This window comes from Anomaloglossus baeobatrachus, chromosome 6 (genome assembly GCF_048569485.1).
Source record: "Anomaloglossus baeobatrachus isolate aAnoBae1 chromosome 6, aAnoBae1.hap1, whole genome shotgun sequence".
Taxonomy (NCBI): Eukaryota; Metazoa; Chordata; class Amphibia; order Anura; family Aromobatidae; genus Anomaloglossus; species Anomaloglossus baeobatrachus.
Window position 1 is genome coordinate 37226087 of NC_134358.1, and position 16555 is coordinate 37242641.

Sequence of the window (16555 nt, forward strand, 5' to 3'; positions counted from 1 at the left end):
GTAGCAGCATGGAGGACAGTATACAGCAGCACAGAGGACATTATACAGTAGCACGAAGGACATTATACAGCAGCATGGAGGACATTATACAGCAGCATGGAGGACATTATACTGCAGTATGGAGGACATTATACAGCAGCAGCTGTCTCTGAGCTAGTGGGTGGAGACTCGCTGCTATGATGTGTCCCATCCCATACACAACACACACAGACAGGAGGGATTCCTGCTCTCCTGCCTCTATGTAGCACATGTTCAGAAGCAGCAGCATGGAGGACATTATACAGCAGCTATACAGCAGCCTGGAGGACATTATACAGCAGCAGCTGTCTGTGAGCTAGTGGGTGGACACTCGCTGCTATGATGTTTCCCGTCCCATACACAACACACAGACAGGATGGATTCCTGCTCTCCTGCCTCTATGTAGCACATGTTCAGAAGCAGCAGCATGGAAGACAATATACGTAAACAATTGTCTCTGAGCTAGTGGATGGAGACTAGCTGCTATGATGTCTCCCATACACAGCACACACAGACATGAGGGATTCCTGCTCCCCTGTCTCTATGCAGCACAACTTCAGAAGCAACAGCATGGAGGACATTATACAGCAGCACAGAGGACATTATACAGTAGCACGAAGGACATTATAGAGCAGCATGGAGGACATTATACAGCAGCAAGGAGGAGATTATACAGCAGCATGGAGAACATTATACAGCAGCATGGAGGATATTATACAGCAGCATGGAGGACATTATACAGCAGCATGAAGGACATTATACAGCAGCATGGAGGAGATTATACAGCAGCAGTTGTGTCTGAGCTAGTGGATGGAAACTAACTGCTATGATGTCCCCCATACAGCATTTTTTTTATGGTGGTAGTCAAAATAGGTTGTGGAAACCGCTTCAGCAAACTCCTTTATTAGGCAGTTAATTTTTTAGCAGTTTTTCTTTTCCTGCAGCGGATTTGAAGTTTTTTTCAATAGTTTTTGGAGTTTTTCTCTTGATTGGACAGTATCTGCCTTGGAGCATTTCCAATCAAGAGCCACTTATGAGAAATAACCTGCATTTTCTAAAAAAACGGAAGTTGAAGAGAAATACTCCAAAACCATTTTTTTGACTGATTTTTGCAGGCATTTTCTAGAACTTTCAAAAGACTTGTAAAAAAAAACTCATCCTGAGATTTCCGTGCTCCAGTGCAAAAAATTGTAACTAGGGCAACCCCTACTGAGCTTCTACCTCTCCATCCTCCACTATATTACGCTATGCTCCAGAAAGTATGCAAATTAACTCTCTTCCAAAAGGAAAAAGCTTATTTCATATTAGCCAAAGCAGACTTCCATCTGTAGACCGCCGTTTTGGGGTTTTTACCTTTCATCAATGCAGAACAATATATCGATGCTCACATATTGGTGTGAAAGGCATCTCATCCAGCCAACAAGTGCCCTCTTCTGTACAAATGAAGCGCAAGAACCCTGAAACAGCTGCTTACAGATAGGTGCCTGGTTTGGGTAATGTTACATAGGCTTATTGGTTGACCCTTGAAATTCATAAGCTCTTGGCTAAAGTTTAGCCAAGATCCCATTAGAATAAAGTCCAGTGGCGGCATAAATAAAATGGTGCACGGTCCGTATAGTGAGATGTGAGAGCAGCAAGGGGAATTTTGTATATGGTTTTGAATGTGACTTTTACGCTTGCCGATGGTGATGACCCAGTGGACCACATTGTGACCCTTGTTACCCAAACTTGGGAGGGACTTGACTAAGCTCCAACCAAAGCAGACGTCAGGTGCCAATCTCAGGGCAGTGATCGGGACTGCGGAAGCTGACCTCCGGGACAGGAACGAGCTCAGGTACGGACAGACTTAGGTAAAGGCTGGCAGAGTCTCTACTACTGATAGGTGCAGTCAGGACAGCTGAGGCTGACTGGACCACTAGGTGGATAGGCGGGTGCAAAGGGTACGGCTGGGACAGGGTGACAGGTATGGGTAGGTAGGCAGAGGTACAGGTGCTGGACAGTAGGCAACGGGACTTGACAACTAGATAGCTAGACGGACCTGCACAAATTAACTGACCATGTTGCTCAGGCACCTACTCTAGTGGGAGGATGCCTTCAGGCCTTCAGTACCTGGTGCTTTTCAGTGATAGGCTCAGAGCCACTTCTGGGAAATGACACACCGGTTCTTTAAGAGCAGAGAACGCCCTAAGCACAATCCTGAATGAGATGTGCAGTGTACACTGGTGCAGGGGCAGGAGACTCACTCATGGAGAACTGCGGGGAAGAAAGGCAGGGCGGTGCAGTCTGACTGCGGTGGTGAGTGAGTGGGCATCCCTACTGGGGGGAGGCAAGGCTACAGTGACAGCATCAAATTCAAGGCTTAAGTGATGTCACCTGAAGTGGGAGCAACAGTCTCAAAGTGTCATCATTCTCCAACATCCCGCCCGGTTTGGACCCTATGGATCATGGGTCCCAGAGGAAAAATTTCGTGAGGGAAAGTTCTGAGGAACTTTTTTGTATTTGACATGGCTTTATCTTCATTTTCACTGTGGTTTATGTCTGTTTTTTTTCTTTCTTGTTTCTTTTCAGCTTTGGTGTGATTTCGACAAATCGATTACCTCAAAAAATCAGACCTTCAACTCTTCGGCCTCCATCACCGACATTTGCTTCTATCCCGAGGTAATTCAGAGCCTCACCATCCATGGTGTCTTGTAGAAAGCCCGCCACATACACATGGGCACACAGTGGGGAATCACATTTCGTGAAGACAATTGGTACAAACATTTTTTAATATGGATCAAAAAAGTTTTAGTTCACTGGTAATGATCTTCTGATATCTCATGGATTCGTATGAGGCCACTTAGGAGAAGTCTTGATTGTGGACTACCATAAGAAATGGTCTTTACAGAGCGATGTGTTGTCCAATCTGGTTTTTATTATAGCTTAAAATAGCTTAAAATTACAACTCTGTCCATATTAAGGTCAATCACGTCAATGACTAGTTGCTCTACAAAGACCTGGAAATAAAAGGTGGATGGGTTAAGACCATAAGCTCCACTAACATGATTATTGCACACATGTCTACGATACATTAAAGATGCCTCATTTTCTTAAAAGGATATGGAGCATCTTAAAATACACTATATGTACAAAATTATTGTGCCACCATCTTTATCATTTCATTTTTTCAGTCTCTTCTCCCGGTTTATAACATCCTGCCCCAATTTCCCCTGTTGCATATTATCCAGTGTAGGACCAATATATAATATCCGGTCCTTTGCCCCCGGTGTATAACATCCTGCCCCAATTTCCCCTGTTGCATATTATCCAATGTAGGACCAATGTATAATATCTGGTCCTTTGCCCCCGGTGTTTAACATCCTGCCCCATTTTCCCCCGTTGCATAATATCCAATGTAGGACCAATGTATAATATCTGGTCCTTTGCCCCCGGTGTATAACATCCTGCCCCATTTTCCCCCGTTGCATAATATCCAATGTAGGACCAATGTATAATATCTGGTCCTTTGCCCCCGGTGTATAACATCCTGTGCCCCATTTTCCCCTGTTGCATAATATCCAATGTAGGACCAATGTATAATATCTGGTCCTTTGTCCCCGGTGTATAACATCCTGCCCCATTTTCCCCCGTTGCATAATATCCAATGTAGGACCAATGTATAATATCTGGTCCTTTGCCCCCGGTGTATAACATCCTGCCCCATTTTCCCCCGTTGCATAATATCCAATGTAGGACCAATGTATAATATCTGGTCCTTTGCCCCCGGTGTATAACATCCTGTGCCCCATTTTCCCCTGTTGCATAATATCCAATGTAGGACCAATGTATAATATCTGGTCCTTTGCCCCCGGTGTATAACATCCTGCCCCATTTTCCCCCGTTGCATAATATCCAATGTAGGACCAATGTATAATATCTGGTCCTTTGCCCCCGGTGTATAACATCCTGCCCCATTTTCCCTTGTTGCATAATATGTAATGTAGGACCAATGTATAATATCCGGTCCTTTGCCCCCGGTGTATAACATCCTGCCCCATTTTCCCCCGTTGCATAATATCCAATGTAGGACCAATGTCTAATATCCGGTCCTTTGCCCCCGGTGTATAACATCCTGCCCCATTTTCCCCCGTTGCATAATATCCAATGTAGGACCAATGTATAATATCTGGTCCTTTGCCCCCGGTGTATAACATCCTGCCCCATTTTCCCCCGTTGCATAATATCCAATGTAGGACCAATGTATAATATCCAGCCCCTCGCACCTGGTGTATAATATCCACTCTTGGTGTAGAATAACATCCAGCCCCTTTTTGCTCCTAGTGTATAACTTGTAGCCCCTGGCCCCTGATGTATAACATCTGGCTCCTTTGCCCTTGGTGTATAATATCTGGCTCCTTGTGCTGGTATATAATACCCGGTGCATTTGCCCTCGGATGTCATTCAGCCCCTCACACCTGGCATATAACATCCAGCCCTATCGGCCCCATCACCCCCAGTGTATAACATTTGGCCCCTGAAAACTGACCGCCCTTTCTGCCTCTAGCACAGCAGGAAACTCCCAGAGTTGTCTAGCAGCCACTTGTTCCTTTGATATGTAACTATCCATAAGTATTGCAGGTATGTAAATCTAGACTTTTTTTGGCAAGTGGGTGTGGTCATTAATTTTCTGTGGGCATCTTCTTATTGGCCGCACCCAGTTGGCTTAAAATGCTAGATTTATATACGGGGTAGAAGGGGCTATATCAAAGGATTGCAGAGGAGCAGGAACAAAAGAAAAACAGCGCCAGATTCAAAACAGCAGAATTCACACCATGTAATAAAAATGACATATTCATGTCAAGTGACAGAGGACAAATGTAAAGCGGACTACTACACTTGACCCCAGTTGGTCATTATAGGGCCGGCATGTATCCTCTAAATACAAATTCGTACATTGACCTTTTTGGTCATGTTGATTTAAAGTTATGGTATCTGTTTTTGGAAAAGGTTTTTGACAACCGACTACCATTACGGTCCTCCTATAGAGTTCATTCTGAAGAGTAGATCTTAAATGTGCACCTTCCAGGAGTCTAGGAAAGCTGAGGGACAACTAATGGCGTCCATATCGGTAACATCCCAAATTTTCCAAAAACAGATATCAATGGTTGACTGGAAACTTGACAAGTCAAGTATTTGTATTTTAGGAAAGCTGAGGGACAACCTCTAATGGCGTCCATATCTGTTGTCACCAAAATTTTCCAAAAACAGCTATCAATGGTTGACTGGAAACTTGACGAGTCAAGTATTTGTATTTTAGGAAAGCTGAGGTATAACTCCTAATGGCTTCCATATTATTTGTCGCCAAATTTTTCCAAAACCAGCTATCAATGGCTGACTGGAAACTTGACCCGTCAAGTATTTGTATTTTAGGAAAGCTGAGGGACAAGTCCTAATGGCTTCCATATCAGATGTCACCAAAATTTTCCAAAACCAGCTATCAATGGTTGACTGGAAACTTCACCCGTCAAGTATTTGTATTTTAGGAAAGCTGATGGACAACCTCTAATGGTTTCCATATCAGTTGTCACCAACATTTTCTAAAATCAGCTATCAATGGTTGACTGGAAACTTGACCAGTCAAGTATTTATATTTTAGGAAAGCTGAGGGACAAGTCCTAATGGCTTCCATATCAGTTGTCACCAAATGTTTTCAAAACCAGCTATCAATGGTTGACTGGAAACTTCACCAGTCAAGTATTTGTATTTTAGGAAAGCTAAGGGGCAACCCCTAATGGCTTCCATATCAGTTGTCACCAAAATTTTCCAAAACCAGCTATCAATGGTTGACTGGAAACTTGACCAGTCAAGTATTTGTATTTTAGGAAAGCTAAGGGACAACCCCTAATGGCTTCCATATCAGTTGTCACCAACATTTTCCAAAACCAGCTATCAATGGTTGACTGGAAACTTCACCCGTCAAGTATTTGTATTTTAGGAAAGCTGATGGACAACCTCTAATGGTTTCCATATCGGTTGTCACCAACATTTTCCAAAATCAGCTATCAATGGTTGACTGGAAACTTGACCAGTCAAGTGTTTATATTTTAGGAAAGCTGAGGGACAAGTCCTAATGGCTTCCATATCAGTTGTCACCAAACTTTTTCAAAACCAGCTATCAATGGTTGACTGGAAACTTGACCAGTCAAGTATTTGTATTTTAGGAAAGCTAAGGGGCAACCTCTAATGGTTTCCATATCAGTTGTCACCAACATTTTCCAAAATCAGCTATCAATGGTTGACTGGAAACTTGACCAGTCAAGTATTTATATTTTAGGAAAGCTGAGGGACAAGTCCTAATGGCTTCCATATCAGTTGTCACCAAACGTTTTCAAAACCAGCTATCAATGGTTGACTGGAAACTTGACCAGTCAAGTATTTGTATTTTAGGAAAGCTAAGGGGCAACCCCTAATGGCTTCCATATCAGTTGTCACCAAAATTTTCCAAAACCAGCTATCAATGGTTGACTGGAAACTTGACCAGTCAAGTATTTGTATTTTAGGAAAGCTGAGGGACAACCCCTAATGGCTTCCATATCAGATGTCACCAAAATTTTACAAAACCAGCTATCAATGGTTGACTGGAAATTTGCCGAGTGAAGTATTTGTATTTTAGGAAAGCTGAGGGACAACCCCTAATGGCGTCCATATCGATGACAACCCAAATTTTCCAAAGACAGCTATCAATGGTTCACTGGAAACTTGACCCATCAAGTATTTGTATTTTAGGAAAGCTGAGGGACAACTTCTAATGGCTTCCATATCAGTTGTCACCAAAATTTTCCAAAACCAGCTATCAATGGTTGACTGAAAACTTGACAGTCAAGTATTTGTATCTACCGGTGATCATCTTTATACTTTGGGTGAAGATGCCTGATAATTGGGCCATGTACGATATTAGTGACCAATCTTCTGGGCTCCTCAAGTCGCTGTAGGCTTCTTCTGCCAGGGTCATTTTCCCCGGTGATGGATATAAAGGTGTCATCGCTTGTCGAGTGGTTTTTCTAGATACTCCCGATTCCGCCGCTGCCAGGGAGACACAAGGGATCTGCATACACAGCACAGCCCCTAATAACACGTTACGGTCACCCGGTGCACCGGTGCATGAGGCAGAATGGGCAGCCACACGGAAAATTACACACTTTGGAAACGCGGCCATGTAGATTGTAGAGGCCTTTAACAAAGCCGTGAAAACTGCTGCCTCCGTTCCTGGAAAAACACATTATTAATTGTTCATGTGGTTTTGTGAATAGATCTGATCACTGTGCGGCCATATGTGACATATAACGAGGCGGCGTCGCTTTAATTGCCTATTAAGGCCCTTATTGCTTTATTCCTTACCGTAAGAATAATACAATAATAATAGTAATAAATCCATATTGCCTATAAATCTTCCCAGCAAACACAAAGGAGACTTGTGGCCGTCATCGAGGCAATTTTCTATGCTGGCTTTGCGTTGAATAGTGCCGCCTGTTTCTTCCACATGTAGTGTCATATGGTGGATAATTAACCATTACAACCATTCCATGCCTAATTATAAGTAATAGCGCCATCACCTGTCTAAATACCAATGCTATACAGTTTCACCGCCATCATTCACTGCAAAAATAATATCCCTAAAGTGAATAAGCATCAGTACCAAATGCTGCAAATACAAACTGAAATAATACCACCATACAGTGAACAAAATACCAACCGTACAATGCCCAAATAATGTCAACATAGGGTGCACAAATAATAAAGACACATAACTTTTTCAAATAATCAATTAAAAAATTGTTTTTACTAGAGGTGATATTGCACTCAGTTATCATTACTGTAGTGTAGAAATAATACCAACATACAGTGCACATATAGCACCAAGATACAGTGCTCAAATAATAGCACCATAAAGTGCTTTAGTAGTACCAAAATGCAGTGTTTCATGTATTACCACCGTATAGTGTTGAAACAAAATCAACATTTAATGTACAAATAATACCGCCAAACAGTGCTCAGATGTCAACATACAATGCACAAATAATTCCAACACACGGTGTTTAAATAATATCAGCAAATAACGTACAAATAATCCCAACATAACAGTGCCTAGATAGTGTCGCCTTACAATGCTCAAATAATACCACCGTACAGTGCTCAGATATCAACATACAATGCACAAATAATTACAAAATATGGTGTTTAATTAATACCAGCAAACAATGTACAAATAATGCCAACATAACAGTGTCTAGGTAATGCTGTCTTACAGTGCTCAAATAATACCGCCATACAGTGCTCAGATATCAACATACAATGGACAAATAATTCCATCATACAGTGTTTAAATAATATCAGCAAATAACGTACAAATAATTCCAAAATAACAGTGCCTAGGTAATGTCGTCTTACAGTGCTCAAATAATACTGCCATACAGTGCTTAGATATCAACATACAGTGCACAAATAATTACAACATACGGTGTTTAATTAATACTAGCAAACAATGTACAAATAATGCCAACATAACAGTGTCTAGGTAATGCTGTATTAAAATGCTCACATAATACCGCCATACCACGCTCAGATATGAACATACAATGCACAAACAATTCCAACATAAGGTGTTTATATAATATTAACTATGTACAAATAATGCCAACATAACAGTGACTAGGTAGTGCCATCTCGCATTGCTCAAATAATACTGTCATACAGTGCTCAAATAATACTGACATACCAGGTGGCACAGTGACTCTATGGTTTTATCCCGGATTATTCTTTGTTTTGTTCTTTTTTTCTTAAAATGAACCCGTGATTTCCTCCAAGTATGTTTGACTCTGAAACGCTGCGGTGTATCAGAGAAAGATTTGCTATACGGTCTTTTTATTCCAAAGGGGCGGTGCTTACAGGGTGATAATGCAGAGCCGCCTATAGAGACGCCCCTAAATACTCCTGTGAGCACCGCCCCTTTGGCAAAGATCATAAAAATTTGCACTAAATAAAAAGGCTCATATCTTTGGAACCATATGGCGGATGTATAAAAAAATAAAGAACGGAATACTCGGGAGCAGCGGGAGCACTTTTGACCTGGTGACCGGTCTTCTTTTAATCTGGCTTTGCTCAGTTCCCCGTCTGTTTTTGTCTTTCTTCAGTACTTCGTCTTCACCGGCGTGCTGGCGATGGTTACCTGCGCGGTCTTTTTACGACTCAACTCTGTCCTGAAGCTGGCGGTGCTGCTGATCATGATAGCAATATATTCCCTGCTGACAGAAACCATCTATACTTCTCTCTTCTTACGATACGACAATTCACATCACAACGGGAAGTAAGTGCACCTGTGTGGTTTGTGTTTTTAATTTTAGTGTGGTATTTCGAAAAAGTTGCAGAAGACATTAGAGAAACCCTCCGACATGAGGACATCGCCCCTCCTGCTGGCGCCAACCTCCCCCTTAACTACCACACCGCGGAGGGAGGAAAATTGCAAATAAAGCTTTTACCTTCTTCACCATGCTTCATCCTTTGAAACTGTAGGCAGTCATCCTCTGCTGCAAGGTGCTGAAACAGTGGTATGCAAAAGTTTGGGCACCCCTGGTCAAAATTACTGTTATTGTGAACAGTTAAGCAAGTTACAGACGAAATGATCTCTAAAAGGCATGAAGTTAAAGATGACACATTTCCTTTGTATTTTAGGCAAAAGAAAATAGTTTCATCTTTTACATTGTTAAAATAACATAAAATGGGCCGATGGAAAAGTTTGGGCACCCTGCATGGTTAATAGCTAGTAGCACCCCCTTTGGAAAGTATCACATCTTGTAAACCCTTTTTGTAGCAGCCGAGAGACTTTCAATTCTTGTTTGAGGGATTTTCATCCATTCTTCCTTGGAAAAGTCTGCCAGTTCTGTGAGATTCCTGGCGCGTATTGCATGCCCTGCTTTTCCTTGGAGACATCTTCCAGGTCTGTGAGATTCCTCGCTCATTTTGCATAGACTGCTCTTCCTTGGAGGCGTCTTCCAGTTCTGTGAGATTCCTGGCTCGTCTTGGATGCTCTGGTTTTCCTTGGAGATGTCTTCCAGTTCTGTGAGATTCCTGGCTCATCTTGCATGCACTGCTCTTCCTTGGAGACGTCTTCCAGTTCTGTGAGATTCCTGGCTCATCTTGCATACACTGCTCTTCCTTGGAGACATATTCCAGTTCTGTGAGATTCCTGGTTCATCTTGCATGCACTGCTCTTCCTTGGAAACATCTTCTAGTTCTGTGAAATTCCTGGCTCGTCTTGCATGTATTGCTCTTCCTTGGAGACATCTTCCAGTTCTGAGAGATTCCTGGCTTGTCTTGCATGCACTGCTCTTCCGTGGAGACATCTTCCAGGTCTGTGAGATTCTTGGCTAGTCTTGCATGCTCTTCTCTTACTTGGAGACGTCTTCCAGTTCTGTGAGCTTCCTGGCTCGTCTTTCAGTTCTGTGAGATTCCTGGCTCATCTTGCATGCACTGCTCTTCCTTGGAGACGTCTTCCAGTTTTGTGAGATTCCTGGCTCATCTTGCATACACTGGTCTTCCTTGGAGACATATTCCAGTTCTGTGAGATTCCTGGCTCGTCTTGCATGCACTGCTCTTCCTTGGAGATTTCTTTCAGGTCTGTGAGATTCCTGGCTTGTCTTGCTTGCACTGGTCTTTTGAGGTCTAGCCACAGATTTCCAATGATGATCAGATCAGAAGACCATGAGGGCCATTGTAAAACCTTCGGTTTGCACCTTTTGAGGTCGTCTATTGTGGATTTTGACGTGTGTTTAGGATCATTATCCATTTGTAGAAGCCATCCTCTTCACTCCTCTTTTCTCTTTTCAATTTCAGCTTTTTTACAGATGGTGTTTTATTTGAGTCAATAATTTGTTGGAATTTTGTTGAATCCATTTTTGTCTCTACCCCTGAAATATTGCCGATGCCATGGGCTGCAACACAACCCCAAAGCATGATTTATCCACTCCCATACTTAATGGTTGGCGACATATTAGTTTTCTGAAATTCGGTGCCCTTTGTTCCCCACACATACCTTTTGATCATTGTGGCCAAAAAGTTCTATTTTAACCTCATCAGTCCAGAGGACTTGTTTCCAAAATGCATCAGGTTTGCTTAGATGTTCTCTTGCAGACTTCTGACGCTGAACTTTATGGTGAGGACGCTGGAGAGGTTTTCATCTTTTGTGAAAGCCATATTTGTGCATGTGTCTCCCAACAGTAGAACAATGTACCACAAATCCAGAGTCTGCTAAACCTTCCTGAAGGTCTTTTGCAGTCAGGCAGGGGTTCTGATTTGCCTCTCTAGCAATCCTATGAGCAGCTCTCACAGAAATATTGCTTGATCTTCCAGACCTTATCTTGACCTCCACTGTTCCTGGTAACTGACATTTCTTAATTACATTTCGAACTGAGGAAAGGACAACTTGAAAACGCTTTGCTATCTTCTTATTGTGAAACTCCACCATTTTCAGAGTGCTAGGCAGCTGCTTAGAAGAACCTATGGCTGCTGTTTTTTGGCACAAGCTTAGAGGAGGCTGGGTCTTTATACAGCTGTGAAATTTGCATCACCTGACATTTCCTAACAATGATAGGGAACAAGCCATAACCCTAACAGGCTAATTAAGGTCTGAAACAAAGTTATCAGAGCACACAAATCTCCAAGGGTGTCCAAACTTTTACATTGGCCCATTATCCTCACCTGCTGCTCTCACTGATCAGAATCAGCTCCATTAGAACATACAGTGGCATAGGATACAGGAAGTTATAAAACATTTAAAGGAAATGTATCATCAAAAAATGACTGTTTAAATCAGGTTTTTTTATACATGTATTTTTTTATGTTAACATTGGGGGTTTTTTTTCCATATAACTATTTATATTTATTAAAAAATAAAGTCTAAAATCAGAGTCAGTCATCTATTGCTGCTAATGTACATGTGCATTTCCTGAAAGAACAGGCAGCAGGTGTCTAAAATAACCCCAGTGATCAATATGAAAATTGCAAGTAATGTTTGATGTATTTTGATTGAATAACCACAAAAACTAATAATGTAAAATATATACTTTTACTGAGACCGATTAAAAATGACATAAAGAAAAGTGAGTGAGGACAATTCCCAAAAGAAAGTTCATAAGAAACGCATCAGACAGAAAAAATATAATGGTGTTGTATTTTAAAAATATATGTTGGCCCATATACAAAAGATATAGAGAAATAGCAAAAGGGCATACAGTGCAGACCAAATGTTTGGACACACCTTCTCATTCAAAAAGTTTTCTTTATTTTCATGACTCTGAAAATTGTAGATTCACATTGAAGGCATCAAAACTATCAATTATCACATGTGGAATGAATACTTAAAGTGTGAAACAACTGAAAATATGTCTTATATTCTAGGTTCTTGAAAGTAGCCACCTTTTGCTTTGATTACTGCTTTGCACACTCTTGGCATTCTCTTGATGAGCTTCAAGAGGTAGTCACCGGAAATGGTCTTCACTTCACAGGTGCGCCCTGTCAGGTTTAATAAGTGGGATTTCTTGCCTTATAAATGGGGTCGGGACCATCAGTTGTGTTGTGCAGAAGTCTGGTGGATACACAGCTAATAGTCCTACTGAATAGACTGTTAGAATTTGTATTATGGCAAGAAAAAAGCAGCTAAGTAAAGAAAAAACGAGTGGCCATCATTACTTTAAGAAATGAAGCTCAGTCAGTCCGAAAAATTGAGAAAACTTTGAAAGTGTCCCCAAGTGCAGTGGCAAAAACCATCAAACGCTACAAACAAACTGGCTCACATGAGGACTGCCCCAGGAAAGGAAGACCAACAGTCACCTCTGCTGCGGAGGATAAGTTTATCCGAGTCACCAGCCTCAGAAATCGCAGGTTAACAGCAGCTCAGATTAGAGACCAGGTCAATGCCACACAGAGTTCTAGCAGCAGACACACTTCTAGAACAACTGTTAAGAGGAGACTTTGTACAGCAGGCCTTCATGGTAAAATAGTTGCTAGGAAACCACTGGTAAGGACAGGCAACAAGCAGAAGAGACTTGTTTGGGCTAAAGAACACAAGGAATGGACATTAGATCAGTGTAAATCTGTTCTTTGGTCTGATGAGTACAAATTTGAGATCTTTGGATCCAACCACCATGTCTTTGTGCGACGCAGAAAAGGTGAACAGATGGACTCTACATGGCTGGTTCCCACCGTGAAGCATGGAGGAGGAGGAGTGATGGTGTGGGGATGCTTTGCTGGTGACACTGTTGAGCATTTATTCAAAATTGAAGGCATACAGAACCAGCATGGCTACCACAGCATCTTGCAGCGGCATGCTATTCCATCTGGTTTGCGTTTAGTTGGACCATCATTTATTTTTCAACAGGACAATGACCCCAAACACACCTCCAGGCTGTGTAAGGGCTATTTGACTAAGAAGGAGAGTGATGGGGGTGCTACGCCAGATGACCTGGCCTCCACAGTCACCAGACCTGAACCCAATCGAGATGGTTTTGGGTAAGCTGGACCGTAGAATGAAGGCAAAAGGGCCAACAAGTGCTAAGCATCTTTGGGAACTCCTTCAAGACTGTTGCAAAACCATTTCCGGTGACTACCTCTTGAAGCTCATCAAGACAATGCCAAGAGTGTGCAAAGCAGTAATCAAAGCAAAAGGTGGCTACTTTGAAGAACTTAGAATATGACATATTTTCAGTTGTTTCACACTTGTTAGTTAAGTATTTAATTCCACATGTGTTAATTCATAGTTTTGATGCCTTCAATGTGAATCTATAATTTTCAGAGCCAAGAAAATATAGAAAACTCTTTGAATGAGAAGGTGTGTCCAAACTTTTGGTCTGTACCGTATGTATTATAATGAAAAATATTAAAATAAATATTTTGTTAAGTTACGTTCCACTGCAAAATTGCTTGCATATATCAATTGAATGACAAACCATACAGAGGACACACTGATATAAAGACCACAGGACTCCGACATACGTTTCGCTGGATAGCTTTTTCAATGAGTGAATGTGATATAGTTTTTAATATAATTGTCTCAATAAAAGTATATATGTTACATTATTAATTTCTGTGGTTATTCAATCAAGTTGCTAGATGTACCGTTTCTAGAAGTCGGCAAGACAATTTGCGACTGGTGAAGGGCGAATGTATGCAGAGAAATACTCTTTTTGTTAGTTGCCTTCCGCTATGTCTTATAGAGGTGGGCGGCAAGTCTTCCCCACCTCTTGCATAGCCGCAGTTTCCATCCTGTTTCTCCCCCTACATCCCATTTTTGTCCCTTTCCTTTCTTCGATGGGACTCATGATCAGATTTTGATGAGACTGCAAGCGATGTAGGTCTTTGGACTTTCTTCTGGAAGACTTGTGTCATGATCTGACTGCATGATAGCGAAGGACAGGGGTCTCCTATACTGTCCCTCATGCTAGGGGATCCTAGGTTATCCCTAACCTCCAGATTACCCCTGATGGTGGAGATGCCTGAGTCCTGTGCTTTACTACTCTCCTGACCAGAACTAATCTGTCCCCCCCACAATAAAGGAAGGGGCAGACGTGGGATAGCAACACAGATAAAGACAGACAAACAGACTGCATGATAGTAAGAGGCATGGGGCTCCTATACTGTTCCTCGTGCTAGGGGACCCTAGGCTATCCCTAACTTCCAGATTACCCCTGATGGTTGAGATGCCAGAGGCCCATCACTTGCTATTCTCCTAACCAGAAGTAATATGTCCCCTTTCCAAGAAAGGAAGGGGCTGGGGTGTGATGGCAATACAGATGAAGACAGAGAGGGAAAAAACAAAACTCAGACACACTACAAACTCACAGGAACAAACAAGAAGAAACTAAGGAGAAAAGCAAGAGTAGGAAGGTAGAAACAAAAGGACAACAAGGGTTAAAGGGAATCAGGATTTTGCTACCCCATCTGAGAGCATAATAATGTAGAGACAGAGACCCTGGTTCCAGTGATGTGTCACTTACTGGGCTGTTTGCTTTCATTTTGATAAAATCAATGTTTTCCCAGCTTATGAATATGTTGGACTACCTACAGCATGCCAAGTAGTCCCATAATGATAATCTACTGCTGATTAAACAGTGATTTTATCAAAACTACACTAAGCAGCCCAGTAAGTGACACATTGCTTTAATCAGGATCCCTGCCCCTACATTTTGCTTGTCTCAGATTAGGTCTTGAAAACCTGGTGACAGATTCCCTTTAACACCACAACCACTCACAGTAATGAAGTACTACAACCACCAGTACGTCTGGATCACAACACCTCACCAGACCAGTATAGAGAAGCTATAGCTGGCATTAAAAGAAGTGTCTAGCCAGCATAAACAGGAGGGGAGTGAATGTGACAGGCGTCCCCACAGCATGTGATCAAAGGAGAGTAACAAGCAGTCCAGCAGATATTAAGTCTTGATAGCCTGCCTATGTCTGTAAGGCAATGACCGAGTCTGCCTGCGCTGATTACAACTGTAAATGACTTAAGTTTCAGTTTTAGAAATTACTTTGTAATCCCTTGTAGACTGCTATATCGGAGCGAATCTGTCTGGCAAGCCTAATACAATATAGCAGCCTACGATTCAGGGTTTTTTCGCTCACAGAGCATTGTCATGCAGCATTCTGGTCTGTTTGTCTTCTACAGCCCCTGTGTATCACAGTAGTTTTGCTATGTACTGTGATACGTAGTGGCTGTAGAAACTAAATAGTCATTTTTTTTAATTAAACCTTGTGGCAAAAATGCTTTTTAGCCCAAAATACATACAAGTATAGACTTTGCAGCTTGTATTCCTAGGAAAATGGAAGCCCTTTGTCCCTTATTTTGGTAAACAAAACCACCAGGAATAGAAAGGAGCAAATTGGATTAGGCAGATAGCCCCCTCCACTGTCATCTATTAAGTGTTGGGTTGTAAAGGGAGACTTCTCACCTCTCTTTCCCTGCCAGTGTTGGGTCGTGAACGGAGACTTCTCACCTGTCTTTCCCTGCAAGTGTTGGGTCATGAACGGAGACTTCTCACCTCTCTTTCCCTGCCAGTGTTGGGTCGTGAATGGAGACTTCTGACCTCTTTCTCTGCCAGTGCTGTGTCGTGAATGGAGACTTCTCATCTCTCTTTCTCTGCCAGTGTTGGGTCGTAAACGTAGACTTCTCATCTCTCTTTCTCTGCCAGTGTTGGGTCGTGAATGGAGACTTCTGACCTCTTTCTCTGCCAGTGTTGGGTCGTAAACGTAGACTTCTCATCTCTCTTTCTCTGCCAGTGTTGGGTCGTAAACGTAGACTTCTCACCTCTCTTTCTCTGCCAGTGTTTGGTTGTGAACAGAGACATCTCACCTCTCTTTCTCTGCCAGTGTTGGGTCATGAATGGAGACTTCTCACCTTTTTCTGCCAATGTTGGGTTGTGAACGGAGACTTCTCACCTTTCTCTGCTAGTGTTGGGTCGTGAACGGAGACTTCTCACCTTTCTCTGCCAGTGTTGGGTGGTGAACG

The 16555-nt window shown here is 42.2% G+C and overlaps 1 protein-coding gene across 2 annotated transcripts in view; it reads left to right on the forward strand.

Moving 5' to 3' along the window:
• ADCY8 (adenylate cyclase 8) overlaps positions 1-16555 on the forward strand; it is a 430517-nt gene that overhangs the window by 366881 nt on the left and 47081 nt on the right. For both annotated transcript variants that reach the window (XM_075352858.1, XM_075352859.1), the window contains 2 exons: positions 2587-2676; positions 9189-9361. In XM_075352858.1, the coding sequence (XP_075208973.1) occupies positions 2587-2676; positions 9189-9361 (263 nt within the window). The remainder of the gene's footprint in view (positions 1-2586; positions 2677-9188; positions 9362-16555) is intronic.